Consider the following 21731-nt stretch of genomic DNA (forward strand, 5'->3'; position numbering starts at 1 on the left):
AGGTAACAGCGTTCCGTGCGCCTTTGGCGTCTAGTCATGCCGGCCACATGACCACGGAGACGTCCTCGGAGAAGCGCTGGCTCTTCAGCTTTGAAACGGAGATGAGCACTGGCCCCTAGAGTCGGAAACGACTAGCATGCATGTGCGGGGGAAACTTTTCCTTTTACCTTAATGATAATAAATAAATAATATAGAAATAATATGGGTATTAATACAAGGATTAGGACTTCTGGTGAAGATATAGTGCACTGAAGACATTCCTGAAGAAGTAGGGATGACATTGTAGCTGAAATTGATGGGCAGATGCCTGGGCTGCCAAAATCTCTCTGGAAAAAAAAAAGATCCTGAGACAGTGACAGACACTCCAGACAGTGACTCCTCATAAGAAGATGGCAGGAACTGATGTTTTTGTGATCTATTTGTGAGTTGGGCAACTGGGAATCAAGGATTCCATTAATGCTCACTGGCATAATCTAGCCTTTAAGAAGATAAGGTTGGACTGATCCTCATTTCTTTAATCACTTTGAAATAAACTTTTTATTGCTTTTTAAATATTGAGAACCTCTGGAATGGCAAATTTCATGGTATTCACTGGATGAGTTTCCTTCAATTCTTTACTAAAGAAGTTTTGAAGTACGAGTTAAGGATTTTATTATTTTTTAATTAATAACAAAAGGGTGATTAGAATATTGGTTTTAGGATGTTATCAAGGAATTTTAAAGGTCTCTTTAAAATGTCTTTATTCGGAGCGACTGAATGGAGTTGAGTGCTTACTGGCTGGATGCCCTTCCTGATGCCTATGTAGAATTTGCAGCAGATATTTTCTCTTTGTACCTAAGAGAGAAATAACCCGTCACTGCCTAGGGTTGAACTCTCAACCTTCTAAGTGGGAGGTGAGCATCTTCACTTCTGTGCCACCACGCCACTCATCCAGATGGATTTAATAATAATATGAAACTGAACATAAGAATCCTTCTTGTGGGAAAGTTTTTTCATTCAGAAGAAAAATGTGATAAAATGGAACTTAAAGGTGGACATTAGAGGGGCACCAGAAAGAAATATTAAATATAGAAATGAAACTGATGTTGGAAGATGGAAATGATCAGATAAAAGGGAGAGGAGCCTGCAACTGATTAGTGGGCAGAGAAAGTAACTTTTAAAGGAACCACCCTAACTTATCAAGAGGTAAACAGATATAGCAGGAGATGTGTACTTTCAGACTTACAAGATTCTGTTAATGTAGTCTTACAATAAATAGAATTGGTTCATCTTGCTTTGTTTCCTGTTTGATCTACTTGGGAGACTGACACTGGCTGATGTACTAAAAAGGACATACAAATAGTAGACCAGAAGAGTGTCTTAGATAACCTTTCTATATTGGATTTACCAAAGGGATTTGTTAATGTTGTCAGAAGAGACAAAGAAACAATGACAAATCAAATGGTTGGACACTATATGAAGGGACTAAAGATTAAAATTTTTGAGAGAATAGGAAGGAATGTAAAGTTGGTTTATTTGACCAAAGTTAAAATAGATAAGTTGCTCATTTTTAATGGAATTTTTGTGACCAGGACTGGATTGTGGTGTTTTAAAGTTTTGTTTAAAGATACAGTTTATATATAATGGGATAGAAAAATGTTTGAGATTCCCGGAAACGATATTAACAGAGGATCATGTAGCTCAGGGACAGCAGGGCATTTTTAATAACATCCTTTCATTGAAGTATTCTTTTTATCTGTCCTTTCATTCAGCATCATTGGAAGAACTTGCTTTCTACCATCATGTGATAAGAATATCTTCATTGATTACTCCATGCTATTCATAATTTTAAATATACTGACTTTCTTCTCTTATTTTTTTAAATCTAAAAAGCCCCCAGTTGTAACTTTTTATTATAATGAAGTTGATTTAGCCATAGAAAATTTTGCCTGCCCTTCAATATTTTTCAGCTGCTATTCTTTTTTAGAGTATGGCAATGCCATAGAAAAATAATATAATAATATTGCAGATCTATTTTTTTATTCTGTCCAATATAAAATGAACATTTGGGTAGCAGTTGCTCATTGGTCCTATATTTTTATCAAATTAAGTATCACAATATCAAGATCCCTTTTCTGATCAGTCACCAGGGTTCAAATTTTACGATCATAAATGTATGTCAGCCCTCCAAAATACAGTAGATCAAACTTAAAAACCAAACACGCACGAGCTACTACTTTACTATAAGGTTATAATAAAAGAAAATGCAAGTTTGAAAAGGCTTCCCTTCTCTTTGCTTTATCTCCATGAGAACTTTGAGAAACATTTTCTCAAATTGCATTTCTGCCCCAGAGTTAGATTTATTTTGACCGTTGTCTTGATTCCTGTTCTTCCTCCTGTGCCACAAGATTATTCCTTCTGTCCGATTACATTGTGAGATTTGCATTTTTGAACCCAACAGATACAATTGCATACTTGCATATACTGATTTATATTTATAGTGCCAAGTTCCTCAATATGAGGAAAAGTTCATAGAATCATAGAATTGGAAAGAGCCATTTAGAAAGTCCAATATTTTTGAAGTCTTTTTCCCCCCTTTTAATCACTCTAATTATATCAGGGTTATCAGCAAACTTGAGTACCTCACAGTTTACCAAAAGAAGAAAAGCACTGATGTTAATGCCAGTTTGGGGGAGAGGGGGAATCCTACTGTTTACTTCATTCAGTTGAAAGAGTTATACATTTATTTATGTTATTTGTTCTGAAATCAGTTACTCATTTAATACTTTTCTTATACTACAGTTGTTAAGGTTTGGGATATATTTGAAGATAGCACTGATTGTTGACCAATGTGTCTTGACAGCTTGGCATATAGACACATAATGTAAGGGTTTGTGGATAGTAGGCTAAAATGCATGGAGGAAAGGTATCTATATTAGCCCCAGATAAGATTTCGATTGTAACAGGATTTATTTATGGTAACTGTTACAATTACTGAAGAACCAGGGCATTGCTCAGCGCTCTTTCTCCCTCCTTTCCAATCGTCTGTAGCCTGCGTGCCATAGTGAAGAGGTCTAGGACTTTGCCTAAATGAGAAGATGATGCTTCTGTTGCTATGGTTCCCGTTGCTTGGTGGCAATTGGCTGCCGAGAAAATCATAACGCTGGGTCAGTGAGGCAAGGTAGGAAAGTGACCCAGAATACGTACTTTTCAAGGAATAAGTGGAAATCACTGCAAAGACAGTAGCAACAAAGCTATGCATGGTCTGTTGGGGATAATGGGTAAATTGTTGGGTTAGGAAGCTATGCTTTGTGTCTGAGTAGTGTCTGTTATCAGGTTCATTTCAGTGTACTGAACTAGTTCCAGCTATACTGTGTCTTAAATATATATATGAAGAGTTATCCAAACTCTTAAAACAATATGTGGTGTTTATCCAGTGCAATCAGCTTGATTTTTGAGGGGAAAAAAATCTATCCTGTGTTTTTGAATTCTGAGTAAAGCTTCAGGTAACAAGAACATTACCCAACAGCTGAAGTCTTAATCTATCGTACGTTTAGTATTCAGAAGGTTAATGCTGTCCCAGTGGTATTTGTGCGCAGAAGAAACCTCACCCTGTTGCTTAGAGAATCTGCCTTGTGTGCTGTGTTGCTATAAGATATAATGTTACATGCTTACTGTCTCTGCCCTTGGTCCAAGAATTGCACAATATTACAGACCTCCTATGACTCCCCGTTCTGTATCCATCTCCGAAGTCAAAGGACTGAACACAGGGAATCCTTGTCAGGCTAAATCCATAAAGCTGATGTGATAATTGTATAGCATTTATTATTAGTGGTAACATATTACTGTTGCTAGTTCTATGGTGGTCTTACTTCCCTATTAAAATGTAAAGGAATGTTAAGGCTATCACCTTAGAAACATATATATTATAGATTTGAGCATTGCAGAATATGGGGTCTACGGGCAGCGATATAAATTTGAAAATAAAAATAAATTACTATTGCTTCCTACTTTGTTTAAATGACGAGGAAGCATGGGAGAAATGCAGTCATTGAGCATCAGCACATATATGTCAGGATACTCTTTTTGTTTTGTATCACTTTCAATTTTGAATTTCATCTACCTTTTTATCTGGTCTGAAGGTGCCATTCTGAATCTTGCAGAATTGTTTTTGAATCACAGTAAATAATTTGATGTTTGTTTATTTATTCAAATTATATAGCCACCCATCTTGCACAAGTGACTCTGGGTGAAAACAGAAATAAAAACATAAATTTAATCATAACAACAGAAAACAAAAATAGACATAAATAAAGTATGATGGTCAAGACCAGACATGTCAAACACAAGGCCTGGGGGCCGGATCCGGCCCACAGAGTGGTTTCATGTGGCCCACGAAGCCATCCTGGAAACAGTGAGGGAACGGCCCCCACTGCCTTGGCCCTGGCCCAGAGACCCTCCTTCTGCCAGAGACCCCCAGATCTGTCCCACTCCTGCCCAGGCCCCCATAGGCACCCTTGATGCGAACGATGTAGAGCTAGCCACGCCCACCCAGTAGGCCATACGCACTCTAGCCACACCCACCCAGTAGGCCACGCCCACCCTGGCCGTACCCACCCGGCCCCCTGAGGGCAACCGCAATGCTGATGCGGCCCTCAATGAAATTGAGTTTGACACCCCTGGTCAAGACCATCAACAATAATAACAATATCTCATAGTTTATTAAATTCCTGACCCACATGTCTGGAAGAACAGCCTTGAGGGCCTTCTGAAATCCACCAGTGTCAGGACTAATTGTGTCATCTCTGTTTACCTGTATGCATACCGTATATACTTGAGTATAAGCCGAATTTTTCAGCCCACTTTTTGGGCTGAAAAATTCCACTTCGGCTTATACTCCAGTCAACAAAAAAAACTTACCGAGGACTTGTGCGCGGCCGAGGCTTTGGTGCTTCCGGGATTGCGCGCACCTCTCCCAAGCAGCCGCCGTCCGGAGACCTGCCGAAGTTTGGGGAGGTTTGGGGAGGTGCGCGCGCACCTCCCCAAACCTCCCCAAATGTCGGCAGGTCTCCGGATCTCCGTGCCTTGCCTGCCTGCTTCTTTCCGCTGCGGAAAGAAGCAGGCAGGCAGGTCACGGAGATCCGGAGACCTGCTGACGTTTGGGGAGGTTTGGGCACCTCCCCAAACCTCCCCAAACGTCGGCAGGTCTCCGGATCTCCGTGCCTTGCCTGCCTGCTTCTTTCCGCTGCGGAAAGAAGCAGGCAGGCAGGTCACGGAGATCCGGAGACCTGCTGATGTTTGGGGAGGTTTGGGCACCTCCCCAAACCTCCCCAAACGTCGGCAGGTCTCGGGATCTCCGTGCCTTGCCTGCCTGCTTCTTTCCGCAGCGGAAAGAAGCAGGCAGGCAAGGCACGGAGATCCCGAGACCTGCCGACGTTTGGGGAGGTTTGGGGAGGAGATCCGGAGACCTGCCGACGTTTGGGGAGGTTTGGGGAGGTGCCCAAACCTCCCCAAACGTCAGCAGGTCTCCGGATCTCCGTGACCTGCCTGCCTGCTTCTTTCCGCAGCGGAAAGAAGCAGGCAGGCAAGGCACGGAGATCCGGAGACCTGCCGACGTTTGGGGAAGTTTGGGGAGGTGCCCAAACCTCCCCAAACGTCAGCAGGTCTCCGGATCTCCTCCCCAAACCTCCCCAAACGTCGGCAGGTCTCCGGATCTCCGTGCCTTGCCTGCCTGCTTCTTTCCGCTGCGGAACAAAGCAGCCTGAACGAAGCAGGCTGCTTCTTTCCACTGCGGAAAGAAGCAGCCTTCTTTCCGCAGCGGAAAGAAGCAGCCTGCCTGCTTCTTTCCGCTGCGGAACGAAGCAGCCTGAACGAAGCAGGCTGCTTCTTTCCACTGCGGAAAGAAGCAGCCTTCTTTCCGCAGCGGAAAGAAGCAGCCTGCCTGCTTCTTTCCGCTGCGGAACGAAGCAGCCTGAACGAAGCAGGCTGCTTCTTTCTGCTGCGGAAAGAAGCAACCTTCTTTCCGCTGCGGAACGAAGCAGGCTGCTTCTTTCCGCTGCGGAACGAAGCAGCCTGAACGAAGCAGGCTGCTTCTTTCCACTGCGGAAAGAAGCAGCCTTCTTTCCGCAGCGGAAAGAAGCAGCCTGCCTGCTTCTTTCCGCTGCGGAACGAAGCAGCCTGAACGAAGCAGGCTGCTTCTTTCCACTGCGGAACGAAGCAGCCTTCTTTCCGCAGCGGAAAGAAGCAGCCTGCCTGCTTCTTTCCGCTGCGGAACGAAGCAGCCTGAACGAAGCAGGCTGCTTCTTTCTGCTGCGGAAAGAAGCAGCCTTCTTTCCGCAGCGGAAAGAAGCAGCCTGCCTGCTTCTTTCCGCTGCGGAACGAAGCAGCCTGCCTGCTTCTTTCCGCTGCGGAACGAAACAGCCTGAACGAAGCAGGCTGCTTCTTTCCACTGCGGAAAGAAGCAGCCTTCTTTCCGCAGCGGAAAGAAGCAGCCTGCCTGCTTCTTTCCGCTGCGGAACGAAGCAGCCTGAACGAAGCAGGCTGCTTCTTTCCACTGCGGAAAGAAGCAGCCTTCTTTCCGCAGCGGAAAGAAGCAGCCTGCCTGCTTCTTTCCGCTGCGGAACGAAGCAGCCTGAACGAAGCAGGCTGCTTCTTTCCGCTGTGGAAAGAAGCAGCCTTCTTTCCGCAGCGGAAAGAAGCAGCCTGCCTGCTTCTTTCCGCTGCGGAACGAAGCAGCCTGCCTGCTTCTTTCCGCTGCGGAACGAAGCAGCCTGAACGAAGCAGGCTGCTTCTTTCCGCTGCGGAAAGAAGCAGCCTTCTTTCCGCAGCGGAAAGAAGCAGCCTGCCTGCTTCTTTCCGCTGCGGAACGAAGCAGCCTGCCTGCTTCTTTCCGCTGCGGAACGAAGCAGCCTGAACGAAGCAGGCTGCTTCTTTCCACTGCGGAAAGAAGCAGCCTTCTTTCCGCAGCGGAAAGAAGCAGCCTGCCTGCTTCTTTCCGCTGCGGAACGAAGCAGCCTGAACGAAGCAGGCTGCTTCTTTCCGCTGCGGAAAGAAGCAGCCTTCTTTCCGCAGCGGAAAGAAGCAGCCTGCCTGCTTCTTTCCGCTGCGGAACGAAGCAGCCTGCCTGCTTCTTTCCGCTGCGGAACGAAGCAGCCTGAACGAAGCAGGCTGCTTCTTTCCACTGCGGAAAGAAGCAGCCTTCTTTCCGCAGCGGAAAGAAGCAGCCTGCCTGCTTCTTTCCGCTGCGGAATGAAGCAGCCTGAACGAAGCAGGCTGCTTCTTTCCGCTGCGGAACGAAGCAGCCTGCCTGCTTCTTTCCGCTGCGGAACGAAGCAGCCTGCCTGCTTCTTTCCGCTGCGGAACGAAGCAGCCTGAACGAAGCAGGCTGCTTCTTTCCACTGCGGAAAGAAGCAGCCTTCTTTCCGCAGCGGAAAGAAGCAGCCTGCCTGCTTCTTTCCGCTGCGGAATGAAGCAGCCTGAACGAAGCAGGCTGCTTCTTTCCGCTGCGGAACGAAGCAGCCTGCCTGCTTCTTTCCGCTGCGGAACGAAGCAGCCGGCGGCGGAGGCTTGCAGAACGGCGGATCGGCTTATACTCAAGTCACCAACTTTTTCCAGTTTTTGGGGGTGAAATTGGGGGTCTCGGCTTATACTCGAGTCGGCTTATACTCAAGTATATACGGTACATTAATATTAAATAATATTAAATAGTGATCCAGTTTTGCTTTTTACATCTGGTTTTATTCTTTGGAGACTTTATTATTACCTAAGTACGGTAGTTAAAACCTGTATCTGACTACTAGTTCTTTATTTATAGGGGCTCGCTATGGAAATAAATTACACATACACACACACAAACACACACTATATGTATGTATGTATGTATGTATGTATGTATGTAAGTAATACGGTGTGGAATGGTATATTATGGTATTGTATATGTATGTGTGTATGTACAGGTAGTCCTCAACGTACAACTACGAGGCCAAATTTTCTGTTGCTAAGCAGGGCAGTTAAGTGAGTTTTGCCTGCCTGCCTGCTTCTTTCCGCTGCGGAACGAAGCAGCCTGAACGAAGCAGGCTGCTTCTTTCTGCTGCGGAAAGAAGCAGCCTTCTTTCCGCAGCGGAAAGAAGCAGCCTGCCTGCTTCTTTCCGCTGCGGAACGAAGCAGCCTGCCTGCTTCTTTCCGCTGCGGAACGAAACAGCCTGAACGAAGCAGGCTGCTTCTTTCCACTGCGGAAAGAAGCAGCCTTCTTTCCGCAGCGGAAAGAAGCAGCCTGCCTGCTTCTTTCCGCTGCGGAACGAAGCAGCCTGAACGAAGCAGGCTGCTTCTTTCCACTGCGGAAAGAAGCAGCCTTCTTTCCGCAGCGGAAAGAAGCAGCCTGCCTGCTTCTTTCCGCTGCGGAACGAAGCAGCCTGAACGAAGCAGGCTGCTTCTTTCCGCTGTGGAAAGAAGCAGCCTTCTTTCCGCAGCGGAAAGAAGCAGCCTGCCTGCTTCTTTCCGCTGCGGAACGAAGCAGCCTGCCTGCTTCTTTCCGCTGCGGAACGAAGCAGCCTGAACGAAGCAGGCTGCTTCTTTCCGCTGCGGAAAGAAGCAGCCTTCTTTCCGCAGCGGAAAGAAGCAGCCTGCCTGCTTCTTTCCGCTGCGGAACGAAGCAGCCTGCCTGCTTCTTTCCGCTGCGGAACGAAGCAGCCTGAACGAAGCAGGCTGCTTCTTTCCACTGCGGAAAGAAGCAGCCTTCTTTCCGCAGCGGAAAGAAGCAGCCTGCCTGCTTCTTTCCGCTGCGGAACGAAGCAGCCTGAACGAAGCAGGCTGCTTCTTTCCGCTGCGGAAAGAAGCAGCCTTCTTTCCGCAGCGGAAAGAAGCAGCCTGCCTGCTTCTTTCCGCTGCGGAACGAAGCAGCCTGCCTGCTTCTTTCCGCTGCGGAACGAAGCAGCCTGAACGAAGCAGGCTGCTTCTTTCCACTGCGGAAAGAAGCAGCCTTCTTTCCGCAGCGGAAAGAAGCAGCCTGCCTGCTTCTTTCCGCTGCGGAATGAAGCAGCCTGAACGAAGCAGGCTGCTTCTTTCCGCTGCGGAACGAAGCAGCCTGCCTGCTTCTTTCCGCTGCGGAACGAAGCAGCCTGCCTGCTTCTTTCCGCTGCGGAACGAAGCAGCCTGAACGAAGCAGGCTGCTTCTTTCCACTGCGGAAAGAAGCAGCCTTCTTTCCGCAGCGGAAAGAAGCAGCCTGCCTGCTTCTTTCCGCTGCGGAATGAAGCAGCCTGAACGAAGCAGGCTGCTTCTTTCCGCTGCGGAACGAAGCAGCCTGCCTGCTTCTTTCCGCTGCGGAACGAAGCAGCCGGCGGCGGAGGCTTGCAGAACGGCGGATCGGCTTATACTCAAGTCACCAACTTTTTCCAGTTTTTGGGGGTGAAATTGGGGGTCTCGGCTTATACTCGAGTCGGCTTATACTCAAGTATATACGGTACATTAATATTAAATAATATTAAATAGTGATCCAGTTTTGCTTTTTACATCTGGTTTTATTCTTTGGAGACTTTATTATTACCTAAGTACGGTAGTTAAAACCTGTATCTGACTACTAGTTCTTTATTTATAGGGGCTCGCTATGGAAATAAATTACACATACACACACACAAACACACACTATATGTATGTATGTATGTATGTATGTATGTATGTAAGTAATACGGTGTGGAATGGTATATTATGGTATTGTATATGTATGTGTGTATGTACAGGTAGTCCTCAACGTACAACTACGAGGCCAAATTTTCTGTTGCTAAGCAGGGCAGTTAAGTGAGTTTTGCCCCATTTTAAAACCTTTTTTGCCACAGTTGTTAAGTGAATTGCTACAGTTATTAAGTGACTCATGTATTTGTTAAGTGAATCTGGCTTCCCCATATTGACTTTGCTTGTCAGAGGCCAACTGGGAAGGTTACAGATGGTGATCTCATGTCCCTAGGAGGGTGCAGCTGTCATAAATAGATGTCATTTGCCAAATTTTGATTGCATGTCCATGGGGATGCTGCAACAGTCATAAATGTGAAAAACAGTCATAAGTCGTTTTTTTCAGTGCCATTCTAACTTCAAACAGTCACTAAACAAATAGCTGTAAGTTAAGGACTACCTGTATGTATCTCCTGAAGGGTGTCAGACTGTTTTTTCACGTGGACCTGAGAGAGAAAAGAATATTTTATGTCATTGAATGAAATGTGGCATTTAGTTGAAAAAGCTTAATTTTTCAGATTTTCCATAGTGATAGTGATATGTCTACTGCATCGTAGTTTGTGCTTAACCATTGTAAAACAGGTTGATTTGAAAATGGAGATAAAATGGATAGGAGAGATATCTAAAGTTTAAACTTTATAATTCATTATGAAGGAAAAAAATTAAGGCAAGGGGGGTAGGTGTTCAGCATCTCTTCCCCTTATTTTTTCCCTCCCTTTGCCACTCGCCTCTCTTCTTGTGCCCTCTTTCCCCATTTTGTTACAAACCTCCTTTATTTGGTTCAGTATCAATTTCCTTTCCCCCCCCAGTATATATCAAATTATAACAAGTATTTTCCACTCCAGATTATGGTTTTCCACAGTAAGTAATCTCATGTAGCCAAGTTTCTTCTGAGAATCTGAACTTTTTTAGATGTCCTTTCTTATATAAATCATTGGTGTTTACATTATTTTCTGATTACAACAATATGCCCCCTCTACCGATGCAAAGATGAAAGAACAAAGATGGGATCTGTGTTGTAAAATTGAACTTTTATTCAAAATTTATCTGAAGCCTGGTCAACAGAAACAAGTCTCTAGACAACTGTTCTATTGAGCCCCTTATCCCATGGAGATGTTTTATGTTTTGGGTTTCATTCATTACCATCCTAGGTTGTTTGAGAATGTAGAAAATGCTGAATCATTTATCGTTTCCTGCTTTTTAGGCCCTGCACCAGCTATATTATGACCCCAACATTGAAAACAAGAACCTGGCCCAGAAATGGCTGATGCAAGCTCAAGTATCACCACAAGCTTGGCACTTCAGCTGGTTGCTTCTTGATATGGACAAGGTGCCTGAGATCCAATACTTTGGGGCCAGTGCCCTCCACATTAAGATTTCACGCTACTGGAATGACATCCCTGCTGACCAGTATGAGAGCCTTAAATCACAGCTCTTCAGTCACATAACTCGTTTTGCTAGTGGTTCCAAAATTGTGCTGACCCGTCTTTGTGTGGCATTGGCTTCATTAGCACTGAACATGATGCCAGAGGCTTGGCCATGTGCTATCGCTGACATGGTACGCATGTTTCAGGCAGAGGACTCTAATGTAGATGGGCGAGCACGCTGCCTTGCACTACTGGAACTACTGACAGTGCTGCCCGAAGAATTCCAAACCAGTCGTCTGCCTCAGTACCGTAAGGGGCAGGTACGTAGTGTCTTGTCACAGGAGTGCACATCTGTGTTCCCTCTGCTAGAACAATTGTTGCAACAGCAAGACTCTCCTGGTTTCATTAAACAGAAGGTGCTGAAGTGTTTCTCCAGTTGGGTGCAATTAGAGATTCCTCTGATGGAATGTGAGAACTTGATCCAAGCATCTTTCACTTCTCTGCATGATCCAGAACTCTTCGACATTGCTGTGGAGGCTATTGTCAATGCCATTTCCCAGCCTGATGCTCAGAGGTAAGTATAGTTTCACATTATGAGCCAGTTATGGTTTTAAAAGTTTACAACCCTAGATATAAACTATTTATTTCCATACGGAGTGATCCAGTCTGATATTTTATTAACAGAACTTTCTTCAGCCATCCTAATTTCATTGCAAAAAGTATGTGTACAGTCTGTTTTCATTGCAAAAAGTGTGTGTACATTCTTGTATCATTCTTGAACAAAGAATGCAAGCAAGTGAATCCAATACATGAAGTTTTCAAATGTTCTTGAAAATGAAATCTTGGTAAGAATAAAGAATTTTATTTGAGCAACCCTCAAATAAAGCAAGTGTTATCTTCTTTGTCACCTTTCTTTTCTTTAAACAGTATTTTATAAAAAAAACTAGCGCTTTTATTTAGGTGAGAAGTATCAGTAATTAGTTTCCTCTGAAACAGATTTAACTACTAAGCATCAAAAACACACCACAGCTATAGTTAATCCATAAGATTACCTGTTCCTTGTTTTTTGATAGGAGCACTATCATTATATAACCTCCAGCAAGGTTTACTGCTGGTTTGATCTCTGTTTTTATAAAGATTTTTAACTTATACCTATGGTATAGTATTTGCAAGTATTACTGCTTGAAGTTTTTTGCTTTGAACAATGTGGGAAAAATTTAGAAAACACTGGAAGAGGTCAGATATTATTTGAAAAAAAGAATTATTCAGTTTGTCTTTGCTTAGGTTCACTATTGTCCATAATTCAGTAATCCATTTAGGAAGATATATGAATTGTATTAATAGAGTAATTGAGAATTATGTCCATTTCAAAATATGAACATGGTTAATGAGATTTCATTCTGTTGTGATTATAATTGTGGTTTTATGAGAACATATAATATGCAACTAGGAACAATTGGAAGATTTAATCAGCAGATGAGACTGGGTATAGATACTCCTCGACTTACAATCAGAATTGATTCTGGAATTATGGTAGTAGGTTGTTGTGTGTTAAGTCGAGGTATTATATGACAGGATTCGAAGTTATGACCGTTTTTTAGAAGGGCCATTAGCAAATGCCATGGTCATTAAGCAAACCAGCAGTGTTAAATCCATTTTCATCAATGGGCATATTTTGCCGCAAACTAAAAGTAAATGCCAGAAACAGTCAAAAATGGCACAAGCTTAAGGCATGTGACTGCAGGTCACTGCAAATGGCTATAAGGGTGAATCTGTTGCCAAGCTCCTAAAATGTGACCATGGGACCATAGAGACGGTTTAAGTGTGTGCACACCCTTCTAGCTCCAAAAACAGGTCGTAGGTAGCTCTGCAGAAGTCCATCGTAACTTCAAATGGTGTTAAAGCAACTGTTGTAAGTCGAGGACTACCTATATAATTTTCTTCCTGTCTTTTCACTTTTTCTCCTTTTCCCCTGTCTATGTTTCTTTATAACAGAGATAAAATACTTGAGTAGAAACCTTGATCAAAATATGTTATTGAAGAAACTGGGGCTGTGATTCCTCAGTGGACTTAACTGTTATTGATGACAGATATTTTACATTTGGACATGTATAGTATATTCAACCTAGAGAGGAAAATTATAGGGAACATAATATTAGTGAATAAGTATCTAAAAGGGTGGCAGAGTAAGTAACTACTTACTGCTTAGAAGAAATGTTGGATTCCACTTGCCAGACTTAGTTGGACTTGAGGAAGTATCATATCTCAAAAGTGAAGCACTGCAAAACTATGGGAGCCAATTACATTAGTTTATAGCCCACTTTTGTTTAGAAAGCTCAGGATGACAAATATGATTCCTCCTGAACTCTAAAGTCTCTTACCTTAGCCGATTGGCTAAGGTAAGAGACTTTAGAGTTCAGGAGGAATCATATTTGTCATCCTGAGCTTTCTAAACAAAAGTGGGCTATAAACTAATGTAATTACTGAAAAATCCACATAGGATATCACCTGTTTAAAAGTAGAAAATTTGCTCCCCCTCCAGGATCTGGTGATAGTAAAAGTCATGTAAAATCTCATCATGGGGCTATGAAATAATATAAGTCTATTTCTCTCTTTCATTTTGAAAGCTTAAGAGAAGGTAAACTGTATATACTGTTCTATTAGATTAATTAACAAAGATGTATGGAAGAAATGATCCAGGCTTGCTTAACTCTGTATTCTTTCTGATTTATGTTTAAATTGAATTGCCAGTGGTTGGAAAAAGATTTAGTTCAGTTAACTTGTCTGTGTATTAGTCAGTCTTTTCCACTATTTTTAAAGTGTACTTTCGAGTTCCCTTTCTCTTCTCGTAATACCGTAATGCTGGTTTTATTTGTATTGCTCCTTAGCCATATATATATATAGTCTTGTTCCTTTCTAACCCTCTGTAACCCATACGTACAGCCTTTTCATCTCCCAGACTTCTGTATTACACCTAGCTTTTAAATTCCAATTACCTGATGATTATTATTATTATTTTTAGCCTGTGGGCTCGTTTCACACCAAAATGTGATATTCTACAAAATGTTCAGTGTAAAGCAAGATGGAGATGGGCCCTGATTTTTGAAAGCTGTTAAAACAAATTGTGGAGGTATTTGGCTTATTCTTTCAGTGCAGAGTCCAGCTGTATGGATAATAAGAGGAAACAGAAAGCTTTTGAATTGTTCAGTGCTAGAAGCATAGTAGCATGGATATGGTCTTTCACCTGTAACTGTGGACTATAGGTAGAGGTAGAGACTCTGAGGTAGAATCAGGTGGGCAAGTTCAGAATAAGCCTATCTCCTCCTAGTCTGCCTCAGTAGCCAGGAAACTGACAATTGGCTGATTAGTCATCAGCATAGCATCTCCCTTCTTTCCCTTGAGGCCATCCCTTACTCTTCCTCTCCATTTCCTCTGTGCTTGTTGGCATAGTTACAGTCACTTATTGGCAGTAATAGGAAGATTGACAGGCAAGAAATTACTTGCATGGTTCTGGAATACTTCAGTGCACTGTGAAATGCTAGCTATTTGGATGCCTCAGAAAAGTATTGTGTGAACATTTATTTTTGATTTGAGGAAATTAATGTTCATAGATTGTAACTCTTTCAAATTCTCCCATCCATAGATTCTTCTGCTTAAACAATGAATATCATACATTTTCAAATATTTATTCCATTTCACCCATAACAGATTAAAATGTGGGGTCTTAAGAATAGCAGAATTATACCAAAGGTTTAAGCTTTCTTCTGAAGCTTGACTCAAGTTCTTTCCTGCATATCAGGCTTATTTTAAAATAAAATCACAACTTTTCTAAAGTCTGTTGCATGCAGCAATCAACTATATGAATAAAGCCAGAAAATTCCAGAAAAGTAATCACATTTAAGCTGTTTAATTTATGCAAATCAGGCCTTAGGTATGGTGTCACTTTAAAGACATGGCTGCTGCTATGAGTGTGATGGGTGGGAGCCAAAATGTAGTGATACCAAGTGATTTTGAAAATGGTAAATTCCCCATTTCCTTGAAGCTGATTTTGGGTAAATTAAAAGCTTGATCGGAAAAAACCTCTTGTGGTGAACTGATTAAGATGTTGGCCTAGCATCAGGAAGTCTTGGACTCAAATCACCTTCAGCAATGGACGTTTATTGGATGATTGGGCCATTCATTCACTCTTAGCCCAACCTCTTTCAGAGGATTGTTGTGGGGGGAAAAATGAGAGCATTCTGTATTCCTCCTTGAGTTTCTGATCAAAAGGCAGGCTATAAACCTAATCAATCAATAATGAAGCAGTAATATTGACATGGCAGCAGGTGTAGGAGCAGAAAGAGGGCCGTATCGATCCCAGGAAAGGCCTCTCCGCTGCTTACAAGCGGTGAGGCACTCCGTCCCTCTGGCTCCGCCCCGAGGTCCCGGGAGTGAGGATGTGCAGCCTCCTGAGCTCCGGCTGGTGTACTTGAATGCCAGGTCTGTCGCTAATAAAGCTCCTCTCGTCTGCGACTTGGTCGAGAGGGAGCAGGCGGACCTGGCTTGCATCACGGAGACTTGGTTGGGCCCAGAGGGCGGGATTCCTCTGGTTGACCTTTGCCCACCAGGTTTCCAGGTGCTACGCCGGCCTCGGGCTCAGGGTAGGGGCGGGGGTGTGGCTGTTGTTATGAGGGAGACCTTGTGTCCGCGGGAGGCCACCGTTCCCCAGATAGTCGGGTGTGAATCTCTCTTTTTGAGATGCGGCCCTGGTGCGCAGTTGGGCTTGCTGCTGGTGTACCTTTCGCCTAGTCACACAGCAGCAGCCCTGCCTGAGCTTCTCGATGTCCTCTCTGGGTTGGTGATTGAGTTCCCAAAACTTATAGTTTTGGGGGACTTCAATCTACCATCCCTGGGAGGATCATCTGAGTTGGCTCGGGAGTTCATGGCTTCCATGACGGCCATGGACCTGACGCAAGTAATTTCAGGACCGACTCATGAGGGAGGCCACACCCTTGACCTAGTTTTCTTATCTGGACGGTGGTTAGATGATCTTGGTGGGGGCTCCCCAATTGTTATGCCCCTGTCATGGACCGATCATCATCTCCTGCGGCTGGTCTTCCGTTTTACCACCCCCCGCCGTGGGTGCGTGGAACCAATTAAATGGTACCGCCCCAGACGCTTAATGGATCCTGAGAGGTTCCAGGCAGCGCTGGGGTCCCCACCTGCCTCCCTTGCTCACAGCTCGGCAGATGCCTTAGTGGAAGCCTGGGAAAGGGCAGCCACTGAGGCTCTTGACCGAGTTGTACCCTTGCGGCCCCTGACCCGGTGCAGATCCCGTTGAACTCCATGGTTCTCCGCGGAGCTCCGGGAGATGAAGCGTCGGAGACGGGGCCTAGAGAGCGGTTGGAGATCCAGCCGATCCGAATCCGACCAATTGTGACTAAGAGCCTATATTAGGTCTTATCTCGCTGCGATAAGGGAGGCGAGGTCTAACCACTTCGCTACCCTTATCGCGTCCGCAGATAATCGCCCGGCCGCCCTGTTTAGGGTGACTCGCTCCCTCCTGAATCAAGAGGTGAGGGAAGAACCCTTGTAGGGTCGTGCCGAGGAGTTTAACCAACATCTGTCGGACAAAATCGCTCGGATTCGGACCGGTCTGGACTCTGACTGGGCAGAGTCTGGCGATCAGGACGCGGGCGGTCTTGTCGATATTATCTGGGAGGAGTTTGATTCTGTGACTCCGGAGGAAGTGGACAGGATCATGGGGAGGCTGAGCTCCACCACATGTTTATTGGACCCGTGCCCTTCCTGTCTGGTTTATGCAGCCCGGGAGAGGACACGCAGCTGGTTCCAGGCAGTTATATCGGCTTCTCTGAATGAGGGTAGCTTCCCCGCCGTCTTGAAAGAGGCGGTAGTGAGGCCTCTCCTCAAGAAGCCTGCCTTGGACCCAGCTGTATTGAACAACTTTCGTCCCGTCTCCAACCTTCGCTTTCTTGCAAAGGTTGTTGAGAGTGTGCTGGCGCATCAGCTCCCTCTGGTCCTGGATGAAGCGGATTATCTAGACCCGTACCAATCGGGTTTCAGGCCCGGGTACAGCACGGAGACGGCATTGGTCGCGCTGGTGAATGATCTCTGGAGGGCTCGGGACAGGGGACATTCCTCTGTTCTAGTCCTATTAGACCTCTCAGTGGCTTTCGATACCATCGACCATGGTATCTTGCTGCGGCGTCTCAGGGGATTGGGAGTGGGAGGCACGGTCTTACAGTGGTTCTCCTCCTATCTCCAGGGACGTTCGCAGTCGGTGTTGACAGGAGGGCAGAGGTCGACCGCGAGGTCTCTCGTTTGTGGAGTTCCTCAGGGGTCGGTCCTCTCGCCTCTCCTGTTCAACATCTATATGAAACCGCTGGTTGAGATCATTCGTGGTTTTGGAGTTGGGTATCATCAGTACGCTGATGATACCCAGCTTTTCCTTTCGACCCCAAACCACCCCAGTGATGCCCTCAACGTGATGTCCCGTTGCCTGGAGGCGGTTCGGGTCTGGATGGGGAGGAACAGACTTCAAACTCAACCCCGACAAGACTGAGTGGCTTTGCATACCTTCATCCCGGGTCTATTCGGATATTCCACCTCTTTCTATGGGGGGGTGAACTATTACCCCCCGTAGATAGGGCTCGCAACTTGGGAGTCCTCCTAGATTCATGGCTTACCTTGGAAGATCACATAGGGGCTGTGACTAGGGGGGCTTTCGCCCAGGTTCGCCTGGTGCGCCAGTTGCGGCCCTATCTAAGCCGGGATGATCTATGCACGGTCACTCACGCGCTCGTGACCTCTCGACTAGACTACTGCAACGCTCTCTACATGGGGCTGCCCTTGAGGACCACCCGGAGGCTCCAACTGGTACAGAGTGCAGCCGCGAGAGTTGTGTTGGGAGTCTCCCGATACTCCCATGTTACACCTCTGCTCCGTGAGCTGCATTGGTTACCAGTTGTCTTCCGGGTGAGATTCAAGGTACTAGTAATGGTGTTCAAAGCCCTACATGGCAGGGGTCCGGAGTACCTTAGGGAACACCTGCTGCCGGCATCAATTTCCCTCCGCCCTGTGCGTTCCCATAGAGAGGGCCTCCTCAGGGTGCCACCGGTCAGAGAATGTCGATTGGTGGCCCCCAGGGGGAGATCCTTCTCTGTGGGCGCCCCGGAGCTATGGAATCAGCTACTGGTTGAGCTCCGGACGGCGCCCGATCTTCGCTCCTTTCGCCGCGAGCTAAAAACATACTTTTTTGAACAAGCTGGCCTGGCCTGATGGGGGACCGGGGGGGTTGCTATTGTTATTTTATTGGGGTTTTAAGATGTATTAATTGCTTTTATTATATGGGCATGTATTTAATTATTTTTTAACTTTTGTAATCTTGTATTTTTATTCTTGCCCTGTTCACCGCCCTGAGTCCTTCGGGAGAAGGGCGGTATAGAAATATTATTAAATTAAATTAAATTAAATTTTGGGAGGAAAAATGATCTTAGAAAAAGAAATACTAATTTAACAATCTGGTTCCTTGGTTAGTGTCAGGTGTCTGCACAAGTCAGAGATCACATTCCTGGGTGTGAAGTGGGCAGGTTCATGTATTAAATTATATGTTAACCCTTTCCCCCCTCATTATTGTTTGCATAATGGCAGAGTCAGTCATGAAAGCATTTCTTACTTAAGGGGATGGAAAGTAAATAAATTGTACAATATTGGTCTCTATCTATGTACAGTATACCCACACACTTAAGTTATGATGAGAATGATGGAGGGAGAGTGTATACTTGTTGACTATTATGGGAACAGTATTGTTTATTCCAGATAAACATTTGAACCAGTACATTGAAAACATTTCTAAGCTGTTTCCAACCTCATACTGTGGATTCTGTAATTCATGTAAAACAGTCAGCAATTAAAGACACTGATTCTGAAAATGTGTCCTGGGAAAAATCAAATAAAATATAAATTGAGGCTAGCATATCAATCCTGCGTTAGTGGAAATGAAAATGCATTGAGTAGCATTGAGTGAAAAAAGGCAACACAAGGGAAGTCTTCTTTGATTAGTGGGTGTGGCCCAATTCTGGATCACTGTCCCACTTTACATCAGATGATAGTAACGAGGACTTAGAGAAAAACTTTTGAAGTTTACAATGTCTTCCATGGTCCTTAAGCATTTTCATCATTTTACCATATTATTTTTAATCTCTGTTGCAGGGCTTTTCAACCTTTTCACTCATTGTGCCACTTTTAGGATATGGCAACTTCCGAGTACCACCAGTCGCCTAACAAGGTGTCAAAAACTTGATGACCAAAAAAAAAAGGAAAAAAGTGATGAAGTACAGGTAGTCCTCAACTTACAACAGTTCGAAAAAAGTGCCTCCCAAGCCACAGCTGAGCAAGACGCCTGCCTGCCCACCCGGCGGCGCTCTTCCTCCTGTCCGAGGTTTTCATTGTTGTAAGCATTTCTGTTGAGGATTGGCAGCAGGGGTGGGGTGGGGGTGGGTTGTTTGGTTTTTATTCCCCCCATCTGCTGGGTGGTTGCAGCAGGTTTTGGTCACTTCACATGGCCCTGGGACACTGTGACCGTCATAAATATGAATTAGTTGCCAAGCATCTGAATGTAAATCACAAGACCCTGGACATGCTGCAACATTCCAGCTGATCGGCGCTTCTTCTGGGCTCAGCAGAAGCACCAGGATCAGCACCGAGCTCCAGCTGGATCCTGGCACTTCCACTGAGCCCTGACAGCCCCGATAAAGCACCGATCAGCCGGAGCCTGGCACTGATCCTGGCGCTTCCGCTGAGCCCTGACAGCCCCGATAAAGCACCGATCAGCCGGAGCCTGGCACTGATCCTGGCGCTTCCGCTGAGCCCTGACAGCCCTGCAGCTCCAGCCGTCTCTCACTCAGGCTTGTGCGGTGCTGCCACCGGTTCAGCTCATTCCCCTCCCCCACTACCACTTTTCTAGAATGGTCGCGTACCACCTGCCAGGTGCCAATGTACCATAGGTGATACCCGCACTGGTTGAAAAGCCCTGCTCTATTGGACAATATTTCCCTCCCCCCACAGTGCATAGTAACTTGTTACATCCTTGGACAGAATGAAAATAGCCTCTTTGGTAAACTCAAGAATCTGGCCTTGCTACATTATTTACATATCTGAGGGAAGGGCAACCATGATATTTAGAGCATTTATTTGATTTATATCTTGCCTTTATTACCTTATAAATAACTCTAGCAGCAAACATACATAATTTTATTTATTTGTATTCCGCATTTACAGGTGGTCTTCGACTTACAACAGTTCATTCAAAGTTACACTGCCACTGAAAAAGTGATTTATGACCATTTTTCACACTTAACGACCATAGCAGCATCACCAGCATCATGTGATCAAAAATTCATATGCTTGGCAACTGACTCATTTATGACATTTTCAGTGTCCCAGGGTCATATGATCACCTTTTGCAACCTTCTGACAAATAAAGTCAATGGAGAAGCCAGATTCACTTAACAACTGTATTACTAGCTTAACGACTGCAGTGATTCACTTAACAATTGTGGCAAGAACGGTCATAAAATGAGGCAAAATTCACTTAACAAATGTCTCACCTAGCAACAGAAATTTTGGACACCATTGTGGTCGTAAGACAAAGACTACCTGTATTATTTTTACAAATAACTCAAGGTGGCGAACATATCGAACACGCTCTCCTTCTCCTATTTTCCCCAGAACGACAACCCTGTAAGGTGGGTTGGGCTGAGAAAGGGTGACTGACCCAAGGTCACCCAGTTGACTTTCATGCATAAGGCAGGACTAGAACTCGGTCTCCTTAACCATTACACCTAATACATCATTCTCCAAATGAAAGACCAGTTGCTTTGAGCTTGCATGAGTAGACTTCGTTAAGTTATACTTACGAAGATGAAGTGATTTAAATATTTTTCTCACATATATTGATTTTATTGATTTGAAATAGTCTCCTCCTGCAATTAACCAGCTTAATGCATAGCTATCTGATTTAGATGGCTTAACATAGTTGTATAACTTGAGCCCTTAATATCCTATAAAAGTTTAGATGTGATTTTCAGTGATTTTCCAAAAATTATTACTGAGCACCAAATTTTGTTTAACATGCTTGAAGGGGAAAATATAGAAAAATGTGGAAAGTAAGCATATTAACTGCATTTAATTTATTAAATAGAACTTTCATTCATCATACAGAAAAACTAACGTATTTCTGCATTGCAGCCCTAGGAAGTTACTGCAAGGCTAAATACAGTCTTGGTTCCAAAGATTTGCATACACTTGGTTTAAACGAATAAAAGAAATTGATGTTCAAAAATCTCAGCAGCTAGCAATACCTAGCCGTCTGTGTCTGGAAGCTAAGAAATGTAAGTCTTGGCTAATATTTGGATGAAAGACATCCAGGGAGTGCCAGAGCTACAGGCTAGACTGCAGAGTAGAAAAATATATAAGACAATGGCAAATTCTTTCTGTATTGCTGCCAGGAAAATATCACGGACGTGCCCTGAAAGTCATCAGGAGTCAAGCATGACTGGAAGGAGACTTCATTTTAATGTTGTAAAAGTCTATTGGGTGCTACTCGGAATGATAGATAGATAGCTACAAATTCAAGGCATTATCTTTCTGAATAGCAGTTA

The 21731-nt window shown here is 44.6% G+C and overlaps 1 protein-coding gene across 2 annotated transcripts in view; it reads left to right on the forward strand.

The window, feature by feature from the left end:
• Positions 1-21731, forward strand: part of IPO13 (importin 13) — a 72916-nt gene that overhangs the window by 8926 nt on the left and 42259 nt on the right. For both annotated transcript variants that reach the window (XM_083358448.1, XM_083358449.1), the window contains exon 2: positions 10908-11644. In XM_083358448.1, coding sequence (XP_083214574.1) covers positions 10908-11644 — 737 coding nt within the window. The remainder of the gene's footprint in view (positions 1-10907; positions 11645-21731) is intronic.

Source organism: Vipera ursinii (assembly GCF_947247035.1).
Source record: "Vipera ursinii genome assembly, chromosome: 3".
NCBI lineage: Eukaryota > Metazoa > Chordata > Lepidosauria > Squamata > Viperidae > Vipera > Vipera ursinii.